This window comes from Kogia breviceps, chromosome 5 (genome assembly GCF_026419965.1).
Source record: "Kogia breviceps isolate mKogBre1 chromosome 5, mKogBre1 haplotype 1, whole genome shotgun sequence".
Taxonomy (NCBI): domain Eukaryota; kingdom Metazoa; phylum Chordata; class Mammalia; order Artiodactyla; family Physeteridae; genus Kogia; species Kogia breviceps.
In genome coordinates, this window is record NC_081314.1 from 137,696,819 (window position 1) to 137,721,930 (window position 25,112).

At 42.8% G+C, this 25,112-nt stretch overlaps 1 protein-coding gene across 1 annotated transcript; it reads right to left on the reverse strand.

The window, feature by feature from the left end:
- Positions 1 to 5,220: 5,220 nt before the first annotated feature.
- Positions 5,221 to 23,173, reverse strand: EPCIP (exosomal polycystin 1 interacting protein). The gene is made up of 3 exons (XM_059065675.2): positions 23,086 to 23,173; positions 21,195 to 21,268; positions 5,221 to 6,194 (listed from the first exon to the last, which is right to left on the reverse strand). Exon 3 carries the CDS (start codon positions 6,133 to 6,135, stop codon positions 5,476 to 5,478), a length of 660 nt encoding a protein of 219 aa, XP_058921658.1. The 5' UTR covers positions 6,136 to 6,194; positions 21,195 to 21,268; positions 23,086 to 23,173; the 3' UTR covers positions 5,221 to 5,475.
- Positions 23,174 to 25,112: the final 1,939 nt, after the last annotated feature.

Here is a 25,112-nt window from a genome sequence, read left to right on the forward strand (position 1 = left end):
GAGCATGGGTAGAACTACAGATCTATTCTGACTCATTAGTAGTAATTAATGGCTTGGCTGGATCAGCACTTCTCCACTGGGCTTCCTAGAGACAATCAGCCACAATGCCCTAAGGTATCCATTTTAAGTCATAAATTAACTTATCTTGTATGCATCTAGGTGTGTTCCATCTTGGGAGAATTGAGAGAAGAGTCATTCAAATCATTTTCTGTATGGTTTACTTCTCTCACAAAACCCAGAGGAAGAAAGGCTGGGGTGAGTGTTACAGGACTTGGAAGGAAGAAGACAAGGAGATGCGGGGAAGAGTTATAAGGACAGACTCAGAATAGGCACAGGTAAGAGGACGTTTGTGTCTATGTGAATATTCCAAAGTGCCCCCACCAGAAACAGTGCTCCCAATAACAAGGTGGATGAGATGACTCATTCTGCAGAGACCAGTCTACCTCTTTCCCTAGCTATTCCCATGCTTCCCCAATGGGCTCATGAACAAAGTAGCCATGGAGTCAGGGATGAAGGTTCTGTATGGATTCAAGTGGACTTCTGATCTGTTTAGCATCCAACCTGTCAACAGCAGAGACCAGTCTTGATCCCCCAATATGGAACACACCCTGAGAGGACGAGCCAGTTTCATTAGACTAGACCCTTTCCATCATGAAGGGGACAGCAGGTTGTTCTCACTAGATAAAATGGGAGCTTAGTCTATGGAGTTGCCTTTTCCTGTTTGTGCCAGCTAATTTCATGTGTCAACTTGACTGGGCCAAATGATGCTCAGACAGCTGATAAAACATTATTTCTGGGCGTGTCTGTGAGGGTGTCTGGTAGAGATAAGTTCACCCTCACCAGTGCGGATGGGAATCGTCCAATCCTTTGAGGGCCTGAATATAACCAAGAGTCAGAGAAAGAGAAATTTACTCTCTTTGCTTGAGCTGAGACATCTATCTTCTCCTGCCCCCTTTTTTTTTGTCCATGCAGCACAGCATGCGGGATCTTAGTTCCCCAACCAGGAATCAAACCCGCACCCCCTGCACTGGAAGCACGGGAGTCTTAACCACTGGACAGCCAGGGAAGTCCCATTCTCCTGTCTTTTATAGCTGTTGGTTTTTCCCCAATTCAGGATCCAACGAAGATTGCTCATTATATTTAGTTGTCGTGACTAGTTAGTCTCCTTCGTTCTAGAACAGCTCATCCCTTTTTTTTAAACTTTCATGACACTGATATCTTAGCAAAGTCCAGGCCAGTTTGTTTGGTTCGCTGATTTGTTGTTTTTGCAGAATGTCCCTCAATTTGGATTTGGATTAGATGAAGGTTTAATATTTTAGGCAAGAATACTACATAGGTAATGTGTCCTTCTCAGTGTATCACATCAGGCAGCCCATGGTGCCAATTTGTCCCCTTAAGTTCAGTCACTCATTTAGGGAACTTTCTCCATCATAAAGGTACCACTTGTGGTTTATAAATAATCTTCAGGATGATGATACTTTTAGACAATATTTCATCCAATCATTTTAGCATCCATTAATGATTCTTTTGAGAATTATTATTGTGGTGTTTGCAAAATGGTGATTTTGTATTTCTCCTATTCCTTCTATATGTATTAGTTGCCATTCTTCTGTAAAGTAGTACTTTCCCTTCCCCATTCCCACTTCTTTCTTTTTCTCGCTCCCTCCCTCCCTCTCCTCCCCTCCCCTCCCTCCCTCCCTCCCTTCCTTCCTTCCTTTGTTTTGACAGTACTAGCTCATGGAATTTTTTTTAAGTCAATATGCTAAAATCCACTCTGGTAATTGATGCTCAGATGGTCCTTTTGTGACCAGTGGAATTCTTTAAGCTGACTTCTATATTTTTTTATATGTCCCCATCAATTTATTGAGCTTTTCTTACTTTCTGTCACATTAAGATGTTCCAGGCTCACCCTTAAATTTTTGCTGCCCTAGCCCTGAGGGATCAGTTATTTCTTCAAGGCCCTATTTTCTTCTTAAAAACTATTTATTTATTTAGGCTGTACCAGGTCTTAGTTGCAGCCTGCGGGATCTTTTAGTTGCGGTGTGCAGACTTAGTTGCAGCATGGGGGATCTAGTTCTCCGACCAGGGATCGAACACGGGCTCCCTGCGTTGAAGTCCCGGGGTCCTATTTTCTTTGTTGTTGTTGTTTTGTTTCTTTTCATGGGGAATGGTTTTGAGGAACCAAAATGTAGGTATCAGTGTGCTTTTTGCTACAGGAGTGTCATTGCTTCTTGGCCCTCTCAGTGGATAAAGCTAGGAAATGTGTCTTTAAAATGTATTTTAAGGGGCTTCCCTGGTAGCGCAGTGGTTGAGAATCCGCCTGCCGATGCAGGAAACACGGGTTCGTGCCCCGGTCCGGGAAGATCCCACATGCCGCGGAGCAGCGGGGCCCGTGAGCCATGGCCGCTGAGCCTGCGCGTCCAGAGCCTGTGCTCCGCAACGGGAGAGGCCACAACAGTGAGAGGCCCGCATAACGCAAAAAAAAAAAAAAAAAAAAAAAAAAAATGTATTTTAAAGCACTACATATCAGGGTTTTATTTATTGTTTTGTTGAGTGTGGTGGGAAAAATGTTAACCGTGCAGACTAAACTTAAAAATGTATCATGTCTGTAGCCCTTACATTGTGACTAGTCCCCTAAATTGGGGAAAATTTCCTCCAGTATTTGAAACCAATTATTTGATTCAGCAGAGAAGGTGCTTACATCATTGACTAACACGTGACATTCCCACAAGCATCTTTATTGTTTAACTTCCCTCTTACTCCTAACATAAATGAAAATGCCAACCAACACTTGAGCCAGAATTATACTTGCTCATCAATTGCCACCCTAGGTTGGCTTTGGACACAAGATTTTGGCAAAAATCAACTAAAGCATTCTTTGAGAGTTAATTGCGTACAGAGCTTACAATAAAGAGCATTACACATTTTATTATCATTTGTAAATTGTGTGCTACACATCCTTTCTATCAATAAAATTTATAATAAACTTATGCACATTTATATCTACACAAAGACTTTTGGGGGGACAGCTGGCTGTTAAACTTTTACGAGCACACCACTGATCAGAGGTGACAAATGGCTAGTCCCAGACTCCATGGGGACCACTGACATAGTTTGACCCATACAGTGGTATTTAAAGCAACAAACAAAAAAGCTGAATAATGTGCCAGCATTGACGAATCACCTGGAGTTCCTAATTCCCTGGAAGGATCAGGTCTGGCCCTGCTGTATTCTCCCATGGTAGTGACACTCAGCCAGCTTGCACTGCTGTGGACCCTTCGGGTGGATGTGCATGCTCATGCTCAGCGTGCCACAATCCCCACCGCTCCCTATTGTCCTCCCAACCCTGTGACTGAGCACCAAATGCCATGTTTCCCCATGTATATGCTTATTTGTCCTCTGTCAGCACAACCTGAACCGCATGCCAGTCTAGAAACCTGGCAACCTCAGGCTTGATTTATAACTTAATTAGCTTTCCTCCTCTATTGATTTAAGTCCCATTGACCCACAATTATTTCTTATAAGAATCACTTAAAACACATGTGAAAGGGCTCTGAAACTATTAAAAGCCACCAAATGGAAGATTTGCACGTTAAGATGCTTATAATGTCTAACATCAGTTAATTTTATACTTTATAAATAAAAATCTATTAAAATTCAAGTTGTTACATTTTCAGTAACTAATGACCGTAAACATATTTATTATTAACCTTTTCACTTGTATCCTTCTTGCCATTCTTTCTCCCTCTTTTTTTCTTCTTTGTCTTTTTCCATCACTTGAATCTTACCTCTCAGATACAATGTCAGTAATGAGGTCATTACATTTTTCTATTAAAGTTCATATTTTGGTCTTAGTTTTGGCCTAATTTAAACACTGACATTATAGATGCATGCTAATTAGCCCGAATGGCCAAATCCCCCACCAATTAAGCAAATGTAGACATTTCAGTTTATTTCAGTTACCCTGTGTTAAGGTGAAGAGAAAAATGTGATGAATGTGATATAAAGTCATCAATTCCAAGACAGCCTGTCATTTCATAATAGAAGTATTTCTTATTATGATATCATAAATTCAGTAACGTTTCAAATTCTTTGCATTTTGAATTTAGACATTTATACCATAATTGCCACAGATTCTTGATATTCCACTTTAATGGTAAGTTGGGTCTCTGGGAGAGCAGATTTTCTTCATACAAGGATGAGTCTGTTTAATGAATGAATGAATGAATTTTTAAACGTATTTATTTTTTTGGCTGTGCCACATGGCTTGCAGGATCCTACTTCCCCAACCAGGGATTGAACCCGGGCCCTCAGGTGTGAGACTGTGGCATCCTAACCTGGACCACCAGGGAATCCCCAAGTCAGTTTAATTTTCTAAGAAATATGTTGTGTTAGTTCCTTGTATCAATGCACGTAAAACCATTTTGCGTTAACCCCATCATGCAACGTGTCTTGACTTTCCAGTCTTAAACTTCCAAATGGACCGAGTGCTAAAAGTTCTTTCGTTAATTTTCTGTTAGTAATCTGGGCGTATTTACCCATGGGAGTAATGTTATAAGGGACTATTACATTCCCACGCTAGTCCCTAATGTAGTCAAACATAGTTCTACTGGTATGAATGTAAGTACTGATTTCTGGAACAGGAGAAGGAGGAGGAGGGGTTGGAGACAATGAGAAGTTAAATGGGGAAGTGGCATAAGGGGGCCGAAGATAGGAGGCAAGATAAGAGAAGGACGTGAAGGGCTAGAAGAGGAAAACTTTCCCTGGGTTTAGGCCTTGCCCTAAGGAAGAAACCCAATGCACTTGGGTTTTGTGACTTCCAATTTTTCTTTCTGTATCCCTTCCTCAGGACCCTAGTGGCCTCATTTGGTCCTAAGGTCCCACCCTATCCTCCAAGCTTCAGACCTCCCTCACGAAACACACTCACAAGACTCCCCTTTCTCAATGTGAATATTCTTAACAAGACATTTGGAAAATACCAGTCTAAGAGAATCTAATCATTTTGTGGCGTTCACAGTCTCAAAAGGCTGAAGTCTATCATTCCCTACTTAGGGGAATTCCAACCTATCTAACAAAATGAAGCAAAAAAAAAAAAAAAAAAAATTAAGGCAATGTTTTGAAGGAAGACGCCTTTCTTGGGGGTCATCCCCTCTGCTGAGCTCCACTAAGCAGTTCCTGGGGTGCATTGGTCTCTCCATTTCTGATCTGACATTTCTCCACCTGCCCCCAGTAGCAAGGACCTAGCCTCTAGCTGGCCCTCAAGGCACGTTCCTGGACTGAATCAAGTAGGCGTTTTGGCTCTTTTTATTTTGTTTTACCATGGGTGGGCATGCGCAGAGCAGAGAGGGCCAGCAGGTGGGGGCTGGGGGTGAAGTGAAGTTGAGGATAGGAATACCCTTGACCTTGTTCACAGAGTCCTTGTTGAAATGATCCATAATGTCCCAAAGGTCCCAAAGGTTGGACACAGCTACAATGTTAGTAAATGAATGTGACAACATAGCTTTTGTTGCTTAGAATTGGGAAGGTTTTAAAGTAGGAAAAGTAGGGGAAGTTGCTGGCCATGCTGGCAGAGTTTGCAATACTGTATGATTTTAAGGATGACTCCCTGTTGAAAAGTGCCATATCTAAGAAGGAGATATACATACAGGTTTGCCAGCCTTGGTGTAATAACACAGGCTTCTCTCTGGATTCTCTCTCCCCACCATCGTGGATGAGTAAACTCTGCTCTGGGGAGGGATGCTTGGCCTCGGTGCTGATGCGAAGCCTCCTCAGACCACAAATAGCCAGGTACTCAGCGGGGAGAATGTTGGTACTGCACAGAGAAAGCTTCAGGTCCCGGACCAGCGTGAAGTTCAACAGGAGTCCCAGTGCAGATGTGTCTGTGAACCAGATGGTCAGATGGTCATTGTAGCTGGTTTGCTCGACTGCAAAGGGCAGGACGGTTTTACAGCTGCACATCAGGTTGGCCAAACTGTAGTCACAGTCCCGGATGTCTGCAGAGCAGCTGCACTTCCGAATGGTGTTTTCCTTCGTGAAAATTAGCGTGCTGTTCTTCTGAGCTCTCGCGAAGCAGTCAAGTGCAAAGACGCCCAGTGCACCGATCACAAGGAGACTGCACCCAGAGGGTGGTGCCATTCTTGTCTCAGGGAGGGCCAGCGAGCTTCCCCTTCATGAGCCGATTCATTGGAGCTCACCTGAAAGAAGATGTGCGGCTTCGTTACCACAGCCTCTCATTAGAAATGTGCAGCTTCCGGAAAAGGAGCCCCCTACACAATCCGTCTTAAACTTTCTCTCTTGCAGTTCTAGTAAAGGCAGGCAATGCTAGGAGCCCAAGGGCAGGCAATGCTCTTTTCTCAGAACCTGCTGGGAGGCCTCAGCCAATCCCATGAACTCTGCTCACCTGAGCTGGAAAACTCCCCGTGATGTCTGTTGGTAGTGAGACTAACGTGCCAACAAGTTAGCAAGAACAAATGCCGGACAGGAGACCTACCGCAGCCTGTCTGTGGGCAGGGATTTGGAGTGATTTGAGCGCACACATCCTCCAAACTTCCCGTTGCCAGTACTGAATACCTGTCTACTCTCTAAACGGGCACATATCTCCCCCCCCTCACCCCCCCCCCCCCCGCCCCACTCAATATCTGACTTCCTGGAATTCAGGAGACAAACAGTTCCTTGTGGGAATCAGCTACCCACGTGCTACCTGTTAACACAGCATGAATACCGGTGAAACATTTAGTTAATGGTAAACTTCGATTTCTAACTAGACAAACATGCTCCCCTCGATCAAATTAATCTGTTTGTAGGACCATTCATACTTTTCCTGGTCTCCTAGTCCAGTATTAGAATCCACTTGAACTGTGTTACTCGACAATGAAAGGATTAATCACACACCAGTTAATCACAATGATCCTGATGCATCTACTTCTTTCCCAGAACAAATTTTATAAACTGACTTTATTAAATAACTTACTATAGGGCTCCAAAAGAAAGCAATATATAAGCACTGTTAAATGACCTAAATAAGGTAGGAATGCATGTTTAATTTAAAGAGCAACCCTGATGTCCAATTTGGGGGAAAATGCCCTACAGTGCCTGGCATACAATGGACGTGTGGTCTTCTTTTATGGTGTGATTGGAATAAGACTCCCATTATGAAATAGGGCACCAGATTTCAGTTTTGCAAAACCAAGGAAATTTCTCCTGAGTTAGCTGATGACTGAACAGACAGACCAAACAATACGGTTCAGTGCATCCATACATTTGGTGGTAGGCATGGCAAGATACTAGGGATAAGACCTCTGAATAGGAGAGTCCAGAGCTAGTGATGGCCTCCTGCAGGAAGCGTGGTAAGGAAGGATTGATGGAAGGTCACTTCAGGGAGTGACATGTGTCCAAAGAGGATGGTGACAGCAGGAAGAAGCTGCGCAGACCTGCATCCCTCAGGGAGCAAGACGAGGCTACAAGATGGCAGAGTAAGTCAATGTGAAATCTAAGGTGGGGAGCAGAGGTAAAAATGCTGGGCTCAGGTACACAGGCAGGCAGCACAAGTCCATCAGCAGGTTGGTGGAGTGAGTGCTGGGGGATTAAAAATCAGCTCAGCCAAGTCAACTTGAATGGACCGTAAGACATAGGTTCACAGCAATCATAATACATTCATTCATTCAACAAATGCCCATTGGGAGTTTACTAGGTGGCAGGCGCTTTGCTAGTCCAGGGGATACAGCCCAGAATAAGACAATGAGCTTATGTTCTAAAGGACTTGATTCTGCTTCCAGGGCCCAAGGTGGGGCAGGCCGACGTGTGAGGACCAGAGGCTATGAGAGCAGGGAAGGGGAAGGAGGCAAAGGCAGGAGGCAGGTAAGGCCAAGCAGAAGAAACAAAAATGAAAAAGACCCGGACCCTGCCCCAAGGGCTCATCTGCAAAAGAGGAAGGCAAGGAAGGCTGAACCGAGAAAGCTCTCCTGCAAGTACACACAAATACAGGATCATAGGAGAGAGGTAGGCTAAACTCCATTCGGGATACTGGATAAGGCGTTTGATAGTGTTTGTGTTTATTTTGAAGTTGGCACAGGGCTTTCTTCTTCTTTTTTTTTTTTAAAGTATAAGTTGTGTTTTTATTCTTTCTAAAAATGGATTTTTCAAATGGTTTTTTAAATTAATTTTTATTGGAGTCTAGTTGATTTACAGTGTTGTGTTAGTTTCAGGTGTACAGCAAAGTGAATCAGTGATACATATACATATATAGATCCACTCTGTTTGTAGATTCTTTTCCCATATAGGTCATTACAGAGCGCTGAATAGAGTTCCCTGCGCTTTGCCGTAGGTTCTTATTAGTTACCTGTTTTACGTATAGTAGTGTGTATATGTCAATCCCAATCTCCGAGTTTATCCCTCCCCCACCTTTCCCCTTGGTAACTGTAAGTTTGTTTTCTACATCCGTAACTCTATTTCTGTTTTGTAAATAGGTTCATTTGTACCATTTGTTTTTTTAGATTCCACGTATAAGCGGTATCATATGGTATTTGTCTTTCTGAGTCTGACTTACTTCACTCAGTATGACAATCTCTAGGTCCATGGTACAGGGTTTTCTTAAAGGATTTATTCATTAGTTCATTTTGTAGTAAAAGAAAGGGCTTTGAGAAACATGTAGATCCAGAATTCTCCCTGAACGAGAGGCTTAACAGTTTTAAATTGTGTTAGAATGTGGTGGCAAGTACCCCACTTAGTAAGGAACAGTGCATAATTTATTAAATACAGATAATTTTAGATGATCACCTGTCCCAGATTCCACAGGAGGTTTCTAGGACTTCATGTCCCAGTAACCCCATCATCTCAGAACTAGGAATGCTGTCATCAGTATCAATGGCCTGCTCTGACCCCAGCCTTAGAGGGAAAGGGAGAGATGGGCGTCTATACATCAGCTGGAACCTGGTGACAAAAGTGTCTACCTCATTCTTTTAGGTGCTGTTACCATTCAGAGGCGTGCATGGAAGAAGACAAGGGGTAAGAAGGGGAAAAGATATGGATTTCCTGGAGCTCTCCAGTGGAGCTGGAGATCCCCAAAGGGATTTGTGAGCAACTTCCTAGCAGTCAAGGCCCTGGCTGGGCCTCAGCAGCGAGGGCACTGCCTTCTGGACATGAGGGAACTTGAAGGCCAGAACAAGGAGGCCAGATGCCCGAAGCCTCATGAAGGGTTATGGAGGAGGACAAGTATCCCTGGTAACCAACTGATGGGGTTTCCACAGAGATGCTAGTTGGACAGTTTTCTCCTTCCGTTTTTTTTTTTTTTTTTTTTTTTTTTTTTGTGGCCTCTCCCGTTGCAGAGCACAGGCTCCGGACGCGCAGGCTCAGCGGCCATGGCCCACGGGCCCAGCCGCTCCGTGGCATGTGGGATCCTCCCGGACCGGGGCACGAACCCGTGTCCCCTGCATCGGCAAGCGGACTCTCAACCACTGCGCCACCAGGGAAGCCCCGTTTTTTTTTTTTTTTTTTTTTTTTTTTTTTTTTTTTTTTTTTTTTTTTTAATTTTTATTGGAGTATAGTTGATTTACAATGTTGTGTTAGTTTCAGGTATACAGCAAACTGAATCAGCTATACATATACATATATCCACTCTTTTTTTAGATTCTTTTCCCATATAGACCATTACAGAGTATTGAGTAGAGTTCCCTGTGCTATACAGTAGGTTCTTATTAGTTATGTATTTTATATATAGTAGTGTGTATATGTCAATCCCAAACTCTCAATTTATTCCTGCCCCCCCCCCTTATCCCCTGGTAACCTAAGTTTGTTTTCTATATCTGTGACTCTACTTTTGTTTTGTAAATAAGTTCACTTGTACCCCTTTTTTTAGATTCCACATATAAGCGATATCATATGGTATTTGTCTTTGTCTGACTCACTTCACTCAGTATGACAATCTCTAGGTCCATCCATGTTCCTGCAAATGGCATTATTTTGTTCTTTTTTATGGCTGAGTAATATTCCATTGTATATATGTACCACATCTTCTTTATCCATTCATCTGTTGATGGACATTTCGGTTGCTCTCATGTCTTGGCTATTGAGAATAGTGTTGCGATGAACACTGGGGTGCATGTATCTTTTCAAACTATGGTTTTCTCCAGATATATGCCTAGGAGTGGGATTGCTGGATCATACGGTAGCTCTATTTTTAGTTTTTTAAGGATCTCCTTCAGCTTTACCATGGATTTCTTTCTTTAGGTTTGTTGAACGTGGATTATGAACACCCTACTTTCACTATGTATCTATTCATCTGTGGGCAAATTCCAGCCTGGCATAAGCAAAGTGGGCACAGATACATCACATTGCCCCCGCCCCTTGACCTGCTCCTGCCCATAGTAGGGGTGGGCACTGTTGGGAAAGACACTTTTTTCTCGTGGGGTTGCTCAGCTTGTAGAAGGGAAATACGAATCTATTGTTAACTGCCTTGTGTCCAGAATGGGTGAGCTTGAGAATGAAGCCAACACAGAGGAAAACAGAGACAAGAAGTAGAGAGGCATTCCTAACAATCTTTTTCTCAGCACCCAGATCAAGCCATGCCTGACATTCTTCCTTGATTTTTTAAAAAATATATGAGCCAAGTTTTTTTCCCTACTCAAGCCAATCTGAACTGCGATATCTATAAGGAGCAATTAAAAGTGTCTTGGTACACTGACATTTGGTAAACGATGCTTTTTTCAGTCACTCGGTAAACATTTGTTGAGCGCTTGCTTTGTGCCAGGCACTGTGCTAGAAGATAAAGCTAGTAGGAGCTAGTAGGAGCTTCGTCAAGGAGCTACCGCAGTCAAAGACACACTGGAACCAATGATCACAGAGTAATGTGATAATAATTATAATAACAGTTTGGATGGGATATTAAGTCTGCGCCTAGGACTGCCTGGGAGTGGCTGAGTTCATAATATCTGATTTAGAGAAATATTTCTTGAGTGAGAAACATAAAAGGAAAATTACCTACGTACTTAGCATAGAGTGACCAGAATTTTTAAAATTAAAAGTAGGATAGAGAGATTGACAGGATACGAGGTTGGCAGCAGTGGCGTTGGGAAGGGGCAGTCGAGGGGTCCTGCGGGGCTGGAATCCTCTGACTTCCTCTGACAGATCATTTTCTCAGCATCCCAGCTTTCTGTGGGCTCCATCATTGAGACTTGCAGACTGTGTCCTAATATAAGCCCCCTCCACACCCCTAGGGTTGGGGCATAGGGAGGGCCAGGGGCATAGGGAGGGGCAGGGGGCGTGGGTTTTATTTGTTGCCATTCTGCTTATGCCATGCTGGAGTCTGCCCGCTAATGAACAAATGCACAGTGAAACTAGGGTAAAGGTTCACTCCTCCCTTACATGCAGTCTAATGCCATTAAAGGAGGGTGGAGGTAGGGAGGGTGTGCTCTGCTCCAGTCATTCAGCGACTCAGGCTTGCTTGCTTTCTTTCCTTCTTTCCTTCTTTCTTTCTTTCTTTCTTTCTTTCTTTCTTTCTTTCTTTCTTTCTTTCTTTCTTTCTTTCTTTCTTTCCTTCCTTCTTCCTTCCTTCCTTCCTTCCTTCCTTCCTTCCTTCCTTCCTTCCTTCCTTCCTCCTTCCTTCCTTCCTTCCTTCCTTCCTTCCTTCCTTCCTTCCTTCTTTCTTTCTTCCTTACTTTCTTTCTTTCCTTCTTTCTGTCTTTCTTTCTGTCTTTCTCTCTTTCTTTCTTCCAACTTCTAGGGCCCTCACGTCCTCCACAGTATTTTTTTTGGCCGCACTGCGCGGCACGCGGGATCTTAGTTTCCTGACCAGGGATCGAACCCGCGCACCCTGCGGGGGAAGCAGGGAGTCTTAACCACTGGACCAGCAGGGGAGTCCCCTCCACAGTATTTTCTGCCCACATTTCACGGGCCGGAACTCAGCCACATGGTACCACGTGGCTGCAAGCAGCTTGGAAATGAAGCCCAGCACTTTGCCAGGAGAGGAGAGGAGAATGTGGGTATTGGCGGGCACTAGAAGTTTCTGACATACCTAGGTTGTGAGATACAATGAACAGCTTTATGCAACCATGACAAAAGAAGCTCAGGTGGTGTCAGTCCACCTAAACTTTTCAGGCAAGATGCTGAAAACAATGTGTATGGCCGTTAAATCTTTGATCATTGAGTCACTGAACATGTTTAGAAACCAGAGCTCCTATTCAGACTCATTTGAAATATTATTATTATTATTATTATTATTATTTTTTTTTTTTGCGGTATGCGGGCCTCTCACTGCTGTGGCCTCTCCCGTTGCGGAGCACAGGCTCCGGACGCACAGGCCTAGCGGCCATGGGTCACGGGCCTAGCCGCTCCGCGGCATGTGGGATCTTCCCGGACCGGGGCACGAACCCGTGTCTCCTGCATCGGCAGGCGGATTCTCAACCACTGCGCCACCAGGGAAGCCCTGAAATATTATTTTTATATCTCAGTTGGAGAAATCCTGAGAGCAATTAATACTAGCAGCTAGCTGCATGAAAGCAAAGACTCCTGAATTGAGCAGATACAGACATCAGTTACTTCAAAACAAATTCCACACAGATTCCTTCTCGATCTAGGATTACACCCAAAATGTAGATAATGTTTATACTTGGCTCCAAAAGGAATGTTTCAAACTGGACTAGTTTTGTTTAAAAGAAGGTATTACTAGTAAGGAGAGATTGTGTCAGCGGAAGGATAGCATTTGGACCATTTGCCTGAAACAGAATTGAAATGTCATGAAGAATGATGCTTTGAATTCTAGAGTCTTAATACAAAAGACAAGACATACGATTGTGGGAAAATAGAGTGACACTCTCCAAATCCTTACAGTAATCAAAAAGTGAGTGATTTCAAATTTTAATTCAGATGTAAGTTGAATTTGAAATTAGAAGTGATTTCTTTTTAAGTACAAAGACAATTAAGGGAAAGACTCAATTGAAGAAACTGGAGAAGAGAAGCAGACACTGATGAGATGCTCCAGCAAGAAGCAGACAGTCTGAAATATAAATCTAAATGCAGCACTGGGAAGAAAGAGAGAAGAAATCCGGCGTCTGGGCATCCCAGGAAACCTACTTTGAAGCAGGACTTGTGGAGCTAAGTGAGGATGTCTCTCCTAAATGTAATCCCCACAGTGTGTCCCTGCAAAAATCCTTGAAGATTTGGAGGTGGTGAAAATGAGAGGAATTCCTGAAAAGGAGACAATTTGGAATCTTAGGTGTCTCCCACAAAGTGAGACGTGTACCCATACTCTTGGATTGTATTTTGTCAAAAGGGTGCACACTGCCTGCTGACATGGACAGCAGTTAAATGGCCTCGCTCATTGCTGGAGTCTAGTGGGTTGCTCAAGGAACATCGCATGTACTCTGGGAACAAACAACTGGGCAACTAACTGTTAGGTGCGGTGCCTGGTGAGTGCTTATTAAAGACACAGACCAAGTGTCGGGCAGGAAGAAATGGGAAAGACTCCCAGAGATGGTGCTGTGTGGACTGAGAAGAGAGGGGATGGGGTGAGGAAAGCTGAGGTACTGCGTATAGAGGAGTTGCTTGAGCAAAATCTCAGACTAGGGTACTTGGCGTGTCTTGGGGCCATGAGGCCGGAACTGTGCCAGCCAAGCTAAGCGGTTTGATCTCCAAAGGCTTCTGATCTTCACCCCACCAATAAAACCCCTCCCCAGTAGATATAATTTTTAATTGATAAAGGTATTAGAAATACCATAATTATACTATACACGAAGAGTAGAATTTTAAATACTTCAGATGAAAAATAAAAATGGAAGTTTGAGTATTGTCAGCTCTACCCCACTATCTCGTGTACTCACTTTGATGTACACAGCCCCTCTGGAGGCCCCTGCAGGAGGCAAAAGTGAGGCGCTGAAGGTTTGTAAGCAGGGGAGACCCGTGTAGACCTGTGCTTAAGGAAGTTCATGGAGGTGCCAGGTGGAGATTGAATTAGAGGGGCGGAGACCAGAAAACAATGAGTTCTAAGTGAGAAAATGCTTTTCTTTTGTATTTTCTTTGAAGGTTTATCTCTCTCCATTTGCTTACTCCTTCTAACTCCAGGCTCTCCCGATAAAGTTATTTCACTATCTGGACTCCTTGAGGGGGTAGAGAGCACAAGAGAGTGGGATTGAGGAGGCGGGAATGAGTTCGAAGCTCCTGCCCTGCTGTCCCCTTGCTGTGCCTTCCTCTTAATTCCTTGGTCATACCCTCATCCACTCTTTTCAGATGCCTGGTGCTAAAAACCCACTCACACAGGGGTCTAACATCACTTGGTTAAGCCTTAATACAACCTTAAGTAAACACATTCTTGCCCAAGGGGATTGGGCTTTAAGCCTTCTCCCTACCTTGTCCCTTGTTAGAGGGATAGCAAGGGTTAAATAGAAATACAGGAGAAGTGTGGGGTGAGACTCCTTTCTAGGACCCCGAATTGTGTGGCCACCTGTTCTCAGGCCCACTTCCCACTCGTTTGTGTAATCACCCTTCCCGCGGAGGCCAGGGAGGAAATGTTGGCTACTCTGTGTTCTGTGGGTGAGAAGCTCGCAGAGATGCTGGATGAAGGCTTTAGGTGGAGGACCTTGAGAATGAGTTTTGGAAAAAAAAAGATTTCTAGCATTTTCCTTTTCCTTGGCTCTGCTCCACAAGTGCACTGCAGGAGACAGTTTAGAGAGAAGCACTACGGAGATGATATTGGAAAGAGAGATAATGTTCTTATTGCTTAATATTTCAAAGCATATAATGTTGAAAGCTAATTTGGGTTTCTACCCCATGTTTTCTTATTAGGATAAGTGTTGTCTTTTCTTTCTTCTTCACATTCCACAAGGGCACACTCCCCGTCCCTGGTACGAGCCACTGAATTTTCACACACCCTTCCAAGTGATTCTGAAGTCACCGCCTTGTAAAGTCTCTCTTGACAAAAATCACTACCCCTTCATCGAAGTTCACACGGTTCATCATGAGAGGCAGGAAACGGGGTTCACTGTGATTCTGATGGGATCAATCTCTCGTCTGATTTACACAGTAAGACCTACACTATTTGCTATCATCTGATAGATTTCCTCGTCTAGAAAAAGAGGAAATACAAGTTCATGTCTCCATAAGTTGGAATTTAGGCCAAATTAGCTTCAAGCATGCAATTCGGGTCTTCAGGGGACACAATTTAAAGCATTTTTGTGATTGTTAAACTCACTGAATATTTTTGGGCCAAAGAGCTTTTCTGAGTCAATTTTCTCAATATGGCATGGGAATGATAATACCTACCACACAAGGTTATAATAAGAGTAAAGCAAGGTGCATGTCATAATATATAGTCTATTAGTGCTGTTCGTAAGTACTATTACTACTACTCATAAGCAACTATAATACACAGAGTACTATGGTACTATTCATAAACTATGGTATTTTGTAATGTCAGAATTATAGTGATAATAGGAATATATATATATTTGGGATATTGGAACATCCCTAAAGTCACCTTCCCCCAAATCTGAAGTAATGGTTAATTTAATGCACTGCTTGCATTGAAAATTTGAACAGAGAACATGCTCAGCATAAAACAAAAAGATCGGGCTTCCCTGGTGGCACAGTGGTTGAGAATCCGCCTGCCGATGCAGGGCGCTTGGGTTCGTGCCCCGGTCTGGGAAGATCCCACATGCCGTGGAGCGGCTGGGCCTGTGGGCCGTGGCCACTGGGCCTGCGTGTCCGAAGCCTGTGCTCCGCAACGGGAGAGGCCACAACAGTGAGAGGCCCGCGTACAGCAAAAAACAAAACAAAAAAAACAACACAAAAAGATCTTTCTGTATCATTTTTTCTTGAACCTAATTTACAAGTGTCCTCCTGTAAATTCTGAGGAATGCAAGGCCTTGAAATTAGTGAGCAAGTCTGGTAAATGGAAATTACTGTCCAATTCCCATTTCTGCTCATTTAAATGTGTGTAAAATGTTTACAGAGACAGCAAGAGTATGGGATGGGATATGATCAAAACACTTTCTTTCTGATCTTCTACTGTGCTTGCTGGATATTGTGGTGGGCTGAATAACAGCCCCTAAAGATATCCACGTCCTTATCCTTAGAACCTATGAATATTACCTTACAAAGCAAGGAAGATTTTACATACGTGATTAAGTTAAACATCTTGAGATGGGGAAATTATCCTGGATTATCTGGGTAGGCCCAATGTAATCACAAAGGTCCTTCTAAGAGGGATACAGGAAGAGAGAGAGAAGAAAAAGTGACAACAGAAGCAGAGATTGGAGTGATGTGGCCATAAGCCAAGGAATGCCAGCAGCTTCTAGAAGCTGGAAGAGGCAAGAAATGGATTCTCCCTTGGAGTCTCCAGAAGGATTAGCCCTGCCAATACCTTGAATGTAGCCGAGTCAGACTGATTTTGGACTTCTGACCTCCAGAAATGTGAAAGAATAAATTTGTGTTGTTTTAAGCCACTACGTTTGTGGGAATTTGTTAGAATGGAGATAGGAAAGGGATACAGAAATTATGGGGAAACAAAGCCACCCTATCAAACCACTTTTGCATCAAACACACTAGCTCCTCTTTATTCACAGCCCTGCAATATTCACTAGTTGTGTCATGTGTCTTATTACTCTCGCTAGACTGGATCATAAGGTCTTAGGGTAACAGTGTCCTAAACTCCTTTCCATTCTTCTGTACTACCAAGCTCAGAGCTGTCACAGAGTAGCCACCCTGTATTGGACCCCGCCCAGTCTGAACAGATGCATCTGGACACGTCTCATGAGTTCAGAGGATGACCGTATCCAGGTGGTTATTTGTATATGTGGAATTGTTGAGAAGAAAGAACGAAGAGTAAAGATGATGTGTGAGGGTCTGGGGCAGGAATGAGTGGAGGTACGGGACAGCACTTGCCTCTTCTTAACCCAGACTAATTAAAGCCTTGGGCTGAGTCCAGTGGAGTTGTAGGCAGATACTGCATGGACGGCTCTCAAGAACTCGGAGATGCGGGGCACAGTGGCCCCTGCACAGGTGAGAAAGTGTGACACCTAGCAGGGGACACTTCTGCACTGTGGGCAGCCCAGCTCTGGCACAGCGAAGGATGAGGGGCAGATAGCATCCTTTGGCCTCTCCTGGAGGACAGACTGGGATGTCCCCAGACACTGCTCTCCGGGCAACAAGTTAACAGGGAGCCCCATGGCAGCCAACATCCAATGGTGGCTGGGGACAGAGGCACATGAAAGGACTGTTTGTGAATACAGGTGAGGCACTCCTGGGGACCCCAAGAAATGATTAGAGGAGACTCTGTTTGGGTAGACATGGGGGTGGGAAGGAGGCAAAGACCTGTATCAGGTAGATGGAAGCACAAACCAACCAGATACAAGCAATTAGTGTTAATTAAACCTTATTTGTGCCCACTGGTTGGTGAAGCCAGGATCTCTTCAGGTATCAGCTGGATTACTGCTTTCAGATTAAACGTAGTTAGTGATAGAAATGAACTAAAGCTCTCACAAGCGTCTAGACTAAGATAATTAAGAACTAACTGGGGACTTCCCTGGTGGTCCAGAGGTAAAGAATCCGCCTTCCAATGCAGGGGACGCAGGTTCGATCCCCGGTTGGGGGAACTAAGATCCCCCATGCTGCAGGGCGCCTAAGCCCTCGCGCCACGACTACTGAGTTCGTGTGCCACAACTAGAGAGAAATCCGAGCACCGCAACAAAGATCTCGCGTGCCACAACTCAGACCTGATGGAGCCAAGAAAATAAATAAATAAAAATAAAGAAATGTTTTTTAAAAATAGCTTTATATATATATACATATATATGTAAAGCTACTTTTTTAAAGAACTAACTGAAAAGCAGACGTTTTATGTTTTGAAAGCATTCAGCATAATTGAATGTTGATTTCACCCACTAGTTTGCCTATTGGATGCTGGAACAATTGCTGCTGGTATGCTGTGTCAGTCAGATTTCTGATGTGACAGAGCCCTGGTCTTCACACCAACCATGGCTGTCCCAGCCCTTAGTGCCTGACTCATAGAGGTACTCTGTAAATATTTATATGATCCAAATAAATCCCTATATTAGCCAAGTCAGAGAGGCATGTTATTGATCCTTTACTTCCTCTTTTACTGTTTACCTCCTGGAATTGCGGAGTGTATCATATCAAATTAGCAAGCAAAATCCATCTTCTTCTTTAGCAGGAATGTCAGCATGTGGCTCCGCCATGACAGAGGAAGTATAAGGAGATTTTGTGTACTGGTGAGAGGGTGGCAATTTAAGCTCAATATCTTATGCTTTGCCTGAGAGTCTCCTGGAAGGTCATCGAATGACATCTGGCAAAAGACCCATGAGGCATCCTGAACCTCTTGTGACTTTACCAGTGAGCATCATCTAAGTTGGCAGTTGCCTTGGAACTTTTCTGTGAATCTTATGGGGACAAAGGGTGAAACACACTCACCTAGGGTAGGGACCAGGGGCCCCAAGTCAGGACCCCAGGTCACCATCCTTCTTCCTCACTCCACACGGCTTCCCCAGGTGTAAGGGAGGCATGAGCTGAGTTAGTATATATTGATCTCACAGATAATCTGTGGGCAACAGAAGCCATTGCCTTAATTGCTCTCCGTTGAGGGCTTATAATAACCCCGGCTGCAAACTTCCCCACAATCTAGCATTTAAGCATCCAGTCTTGTGAAACTAATTCAGGGAGAGCTTTGCTCAAATCACTGGGCCTGTATTATATGACTGTGAGGTTGCCAAGGAAAATAAGTCTGAGTAATCCCTTTGCTAGGAGATGAAAAACAAAAAAATGCTGGCAGACCTTTAATATTTTAATTACCTGCTTCCAGAACAATAAAAAGGGATTCAGGTCTTCCACTTACAGTTGTACATTTTTACAGCCCATAAAATACCTTAAACTATTTCCTTAAGATGTAAACCTTAAGCTCTTTCCTTTCATCTGTATTCAACCATTAGATTTTAGACAAGTAAGAGTTAAAGTTTTCCTTTAGTGGTTTTGGTTACAAATATTGGAACCAAAGGTAATTTGAACCTTGTTGCTTTCTTGGAAGATTTTTTAGGGTTTTTACGTGCCTACAACTAAAGGTAATATGGGATCCTGGAACAGAAAAAGGACATTAGGAATCTAAGAAAATCTGAATAAAATATAGATACTAGTTAAAATAATAATAATGTATCACTATTGGGTCATTAATTGTGACAAATGTATAATACAGTAATGTAAGATGTTAATAATAGGGGAGACCGGGTGCAGGGTATACGGGAACTCTCTGTGCTATCTTCACAATTTTTCTGTAAGTCTAAAACTATTCTAACATAAGAATTTTATTTGAAAAGAATGCCTCCTGACCTCATCGATGACTCACTGAAGGTTATTTTTGTGACAAGAGCAGAACTCTAGTGGATAATATGGGCAACACAATTTGGGCTAAACTGAATACCCATGAAATGGTGACTAGGCATGACTCCAAAGGAATCCTGTAAAGCTCCTGGACACGGAGAAGATCCTGGCTTCCTAATGACGTTGGAGCCCAGGCAGTTCAGAAATGCAAATGAGAAGTGATCATTTTATGGGAAATGGATCAAAACTGGAATGAAAAGGCAACAGGGAATATTGTTAGAACAAGTCCTGATGGATGTGTGTGTGTGTGTGTGTGTGTGTGTGTGTGTGTGTGTGTGTGTGTATTGGCTTGTGTGTGTGTGTGTGTGATGCCTCCCTCGTGTTGCTTATGTTGCCCCCTGTGTCAGGAGTGTTTTCTATTTCTCATCTGCTAAGAAACTACCCTCATCTCTTAAACTGTCTTCACATCTTTCACGGATCTTTAGTAGGCTAGATCCATGGACGACAGTGCTTGCCTACTTCAGACCTCTTATAGGTCCACATCAGTTAAGCGTAAACGAAATTAAAAGCCAAGCTTTTGCAAGCAAATCTATAATGATACAGAGAGCCCAGTGCCTGTTTTACATTAGATTTTTTTAAGCCACTCTCAGCTGGCTGTTCTTATGGTCATTCCACTGGAATGATTGTTATCAGATTCCCAATGACTCCCACCCCCCAAATATGCCAAAACCAATGGTTAATGTCGTCATCTCATTTTGCTTGACTTCTCACCAGCATTCAACATGGTTGCCAGCTCCCTCCTTCCTGAGCAAAGACCTTTCTGTTCTTCCTTGACACCACAGGCTCCTGTTTCTCTTGCTACCTCAATGCTGACTCCTTCTTAGTATCTGGCTGATATCTGCTCGTCTTCCCTGAGTTGCATGTCTGTCCCTGGCTTGGCGCCTGGCTCTCTTCTCTGTGTATATCCACTCCCTTGGTGATTGCCCGCTCAGGCCTGGATTTCAGTATTATCTATATGCTGATGATGAACCCCTCCCACACCCTTCCCCGAGCTTCATGCTCCTGTACCTAACCTCTCACTTGGATAGCTCTACCTGAATAGCTAACAGACACCTCGGACTTAACTCATCAAATATAGGACTCTTGACTCCCAAGAGAGTTCAGACTACTAGATAGAGAACAGATGTTATTGTATTAACATTTCACTACACACACCTTTATTGCCCCTCAGCCCTGTGTTCCCAGGGCTAAACTAGCTAAATATAGAAAATGGTCATCGATAAGAGGCAATGTACTTTTTTTTTTTTTTTTTTTTTGTGTGTGTGATACGCGGGCCTCTCACTGTTGTGGCCTCTCCCGTTGCGGAGCACAGGCTCCGGACGCGCAGGCTCAGCGGCCATGGCTCACGGGCCCAGCCGCCCCGCGGCACGTGGGATCCTCCCGGACCGGGGCACGAACCCGTGTCCCCTGCATCGGCAGGCGGATTCTCAACCACTGCGCCACCAGGGAAGCCCAGGCAATGTACTTTCAAATAAGAAATGTGGGAGTTCCATGTGTGTCGAAAAATGACTGAAATTAGGAACTACACATACTTTTCAAAGATAAATAATATTTAATAAGTGCTTTTTTGTACCAGATACTGTTTGAAGTATTTTACGTGTTTTATTTCACGTAATCCTTACAATAATCGTAAAGGTAGATCTCATGGCCCCATTTTCTTATCAGAAAATGAAGACACAGAGAGGTTAAATAGCTTGGTCAAAGTCACAGAGCCAGAAGGAAACAACTGAGATTTGAACCCAGACAGCCAAATATACTCTAAGCAGTCATGGTGGAAATTACAGTTTCATTTCCCACCTCAGGGTCAAGTTCCTACTCACATGACGTTCCGTGCCTCGGATTCTATTACTGGACTCCGTGACCTCCAACCTCAGGTGTGCATAGAAACCTCACGCTGGATGAATGGGAAACAAAAGGAATGAAGTGAGTTCTATTATGCACAAGCATCAGAACACCTTTTTTTTTTTTTTTAAAAAAAAGAAATGGCTTATAAATTAGATTTTAAAATAAGGACAACATTGGTTGAACGCTGCTGCTGTTAACATAGTCATGCGATGTGGGACAAAAGTTCTCAGAGAGCAGGCCAGTGGGAAGTCTTAACTAAAATATGTAGCTACTGCACCCTTCTACTTGACACAGGTTCTTGTGAGAGTTTATTAACCAATGGTAGCAAACCCTTCAAGCATTTCCTGTGAATGGCTTGCTATACGTTTAGCTAATTAGATCATTGGTGCACCAACCCCCATCTCGGCAGGTCTGGCCCCCTTAATCACACACCCATGGAACTGTGTGGATTGTCTCTTCCCTCCATTGACACAGAGACACGAGCCACTGGACCCTGAATATTTTTTCTTTTTTTTTGGCTGCGCTGCATGGCTTATGGGATCTTAGTTCCCTGACCAGGGATCGAACCCGGGCCCCTGGCAGTGAGAGTGTCAAGTCCTAACCACTGGACCGCCAGGGAATTCCATAGACCCTGAATTTTAAAAGTGGATCATATACTAGGTCCAAGCAATAAAAATATTGATGCAAAAAAGAAAATTGGGAGTGCTATGTCAAATGGGGAGAAGTATTCATTTCCATAGATACTGTATTGAATCTGTTATTTTCAGAAAATGCCCAATTTCTGTCAAAAAACATGATGAGAAATCTTTTTTCCTTTCAAACATTACTTTTAAATGATGCATTACATTGAATTGTTTGGTATAAAAATAAAAGTAAAAAACTTGTGAAATATCACCCTTTTCATTAAAAAAAACATTTCAAACAAATGAGTCTGATAGTTTGGGTAGTATTTAAGGACAGGTTTTTATAAATATTATGCACAATTCTTTTGAAACATTTTCTTTCCTCAATACACACCCCTACACTTATTGCTAAAAAACTGCCCCCAAACATATTTATTAAACAATGAATATATGCAGAACTGTGTAAGGATTACTGGTTTTGATTAAAACAGCCCCATCACTGTTTTACTACAGTATTTATCGTGTTTGTTTCACTTTTGAATACAAGGACCAATTTTTTAAAAAGTTAACCAATCCAAATGTTGATCTAAATTTGCTCATCTAAATTTGGCTTCTTCTTGTCTTCTTATGTTTTCTTATGAAAAGTGTGTAAATAAACAGTAAATGTAATACCATTAGATTAAATCAGAGCAAAGAAACAATAAAAGCCAATGTTTTGAGAGTTCCTAGTTTTGCTGGTGATCACGGTAAGGAAAAGAGATATGACACAAATCTCTTTCATTTAATTGTTATTTAGCATTAAAGACCAACAGGAAAATATAGCCGGATGTTTTTGTTTTCTTTTTTTATTTTATTTTAGCCAGGTTTAAAAATAGAAACAGGAAGCTCAGATTCCACGGCGATATTTGTTATATAATATTAACCTAAGTGAGTTTATCTATGTAGGGACTGAGAAGACCATTTCATTCTTTGCTTAACGTACTGAAAACATTTCCTTTTAAAGGCAGAATCTCAGTAAAGAGCAATTCATATGCCTCGAAGCTTAAAGGAGTGTTTCACGGTGAAAGTGACTTTTAAGTATGCGTTATATTCAGGAAATGCAAACACTCCAAGAAGAAGGTGGTGCCGGTGGTGATTCTTCAAACCATCACAGAACTTTCCTGCCATGCAGCAGAAATTGTGAAGCCCTTAAAAACTGTTAAGCTAGACATGCTTTTCCAAAAAGAACAGAGAAATTACTTACATCTCAAGCTCCACTGCAAGGCTGGCTCCGCCACTCCCAGACCTCTGCCTGATCCTTCACTCTGGCTTGACAGCTGGTATAGTCTGCAAGGCAGGACGGACGGAATGCCCGTTCTTGCACTTGCTGTTCTTTTCCGTTTTCAGAGGGCCAGTGGCCCTGGTCATTTCCATGGCAACCAGAAGGAAGCTGCCCACCTACCGGTCTCATGCACCAGACAGTGGGAGGCAACCCACCTTGGTGACTGCTGGCTACTCTTTTGGGGGTTCCAAAGTGGAAAGTTTCCAGAAGAAATGAAGGAGACTGCTGCTCTATGCTGACTTGAAGGGCTAACAGTAATGCAAGACATTCTACTTTAGCAGGAAATTGAATGAATTAAGTGTAGAGCATGGAGACTCCTTGATGCTTTCACTATCATGATTTGATCCTCTCATTTTGGCTCAATGAATTGTTACTTATGGCAAATGCCTGAACTAGTATAAAAATTGTCCTGTTGTGGTTGTTCCAGAGAGAAAGTGAACTCATTTCAACTCCAAAGTTGTAGTCCTAGAGTTTATTACACTACGTGAAGTAAGTCAGACAGAGAAAGACAAAGATCATATGATATCACTTATCTGTGGAATCTAAAATATGATACAATTTTAGTGTATGTGCTGCCAAAGCCAGCACTAAAATATGATACAAATGAACTTATTTACAAAACAGAAACAGACTCACGCACTCAGAAAATAAACTCATGGTTACCAGGGACTTCCCTCGTGGCCCAGTGATTAAGACTCCATGCTTCCAATGCAGGGGGCGCGGGTTCGATCCTTGGTTGGGAAACTAAGATCCTGCAACGCCCCCCACCCAAATAGCATCATACAACTATGGTTACTAAAGGGGAAAGGGGAGGAGGAAGGATAAATTAGGAGTTTGTGATTAGCAGGTACAAACTACTATATGTAAAACAGATGAAGAACAAGGTCCTACTGTATAACACAGGGAGCTGTACCCCATATCTTGTAATAACATATAATGGAAAAGAATATGAAAAAGAACATACGTGTGTGTGTGTGTGTGTGTGTGTGTGTGTATAATTGAATCACTTTGCTCTACACCAGAAACTAATACAACATTGTAAATCAACTATACTTCAACAACAATAAAAAACAAAGATATTGTCCTGTTCTCTCTTTTTTATTTCCTTTTATAAAAATATTAAAATCAAATAAATATGTAAAAAGCATCCTATTACATTAATTGATGAGGGCTCACTATGGAAGAAATCAGGTGGATGATGGTGATGGAGAGAAGTTTTTCTACTTAAAAACATTAGAAAACTAGAGTAATTGATTTATAATTACCCAGATATAGATTATCCAATACATTAAAGCAGAGAGCACCTCCCTAGGGAAATTTATTCATTTCTTTATTATTCATCTGGTGAAACCTTTCTACACTCCTGCATTGTGCCAGAAGCTTTAAAGGACAATAGAGATAAATGTCATCATTCTTGTCTTCAAGGAAGTTATAGTGTGAAAGGGGTGATTATATATGTTGAAAGTGGGAAATTTTGAAGGGAGGTACAAAGAAAACATGTAGGAGATTCGGAAAATGCAGGACTACATTTTGGCAGGGAGACTGAAGAAGTCTCTGTGGAAAGGTGCTTGATCTGGGCCTGAAAGGATGGCTGGATATGAGTAGTTGGTTATGGGAGACAAAGGGCAATAATGCCTCACGGGATGATTCTTTGGCCAATGGAGGATGTGAGCTGATGGATGTCTCCTCCTTTCTCACCTCATACAGTCCTGACACATACATCATCAAGCTTCTCAGGTGGTCCATGGGATCAAGCAACACAGGCAATTAAGAAAATTGCTGGAGCAAAGGTTTCGAGATGGGAGAGCACCTACGAGTGTTCTTTGAAAGCCAGTGATTCATATTTAGAAGCAAGGGAATTAAGAATCGAGAGAATCCATTATTGTTGGTGTTTAGTTTCAGCAAAGCAAGCATATTAATTTTACCACATGACGATAGTGGAACATGGA

What these genes read in the sequence shown, in the direction of transcription:
- EPCIP (XM_059065675.2), bottom strand. Translation starts at nt 6,135, where the DNA reads ATGGCACCACCCTCTGGGTGCAGTCTCCTTGTGATCGGTGCACTGGGC.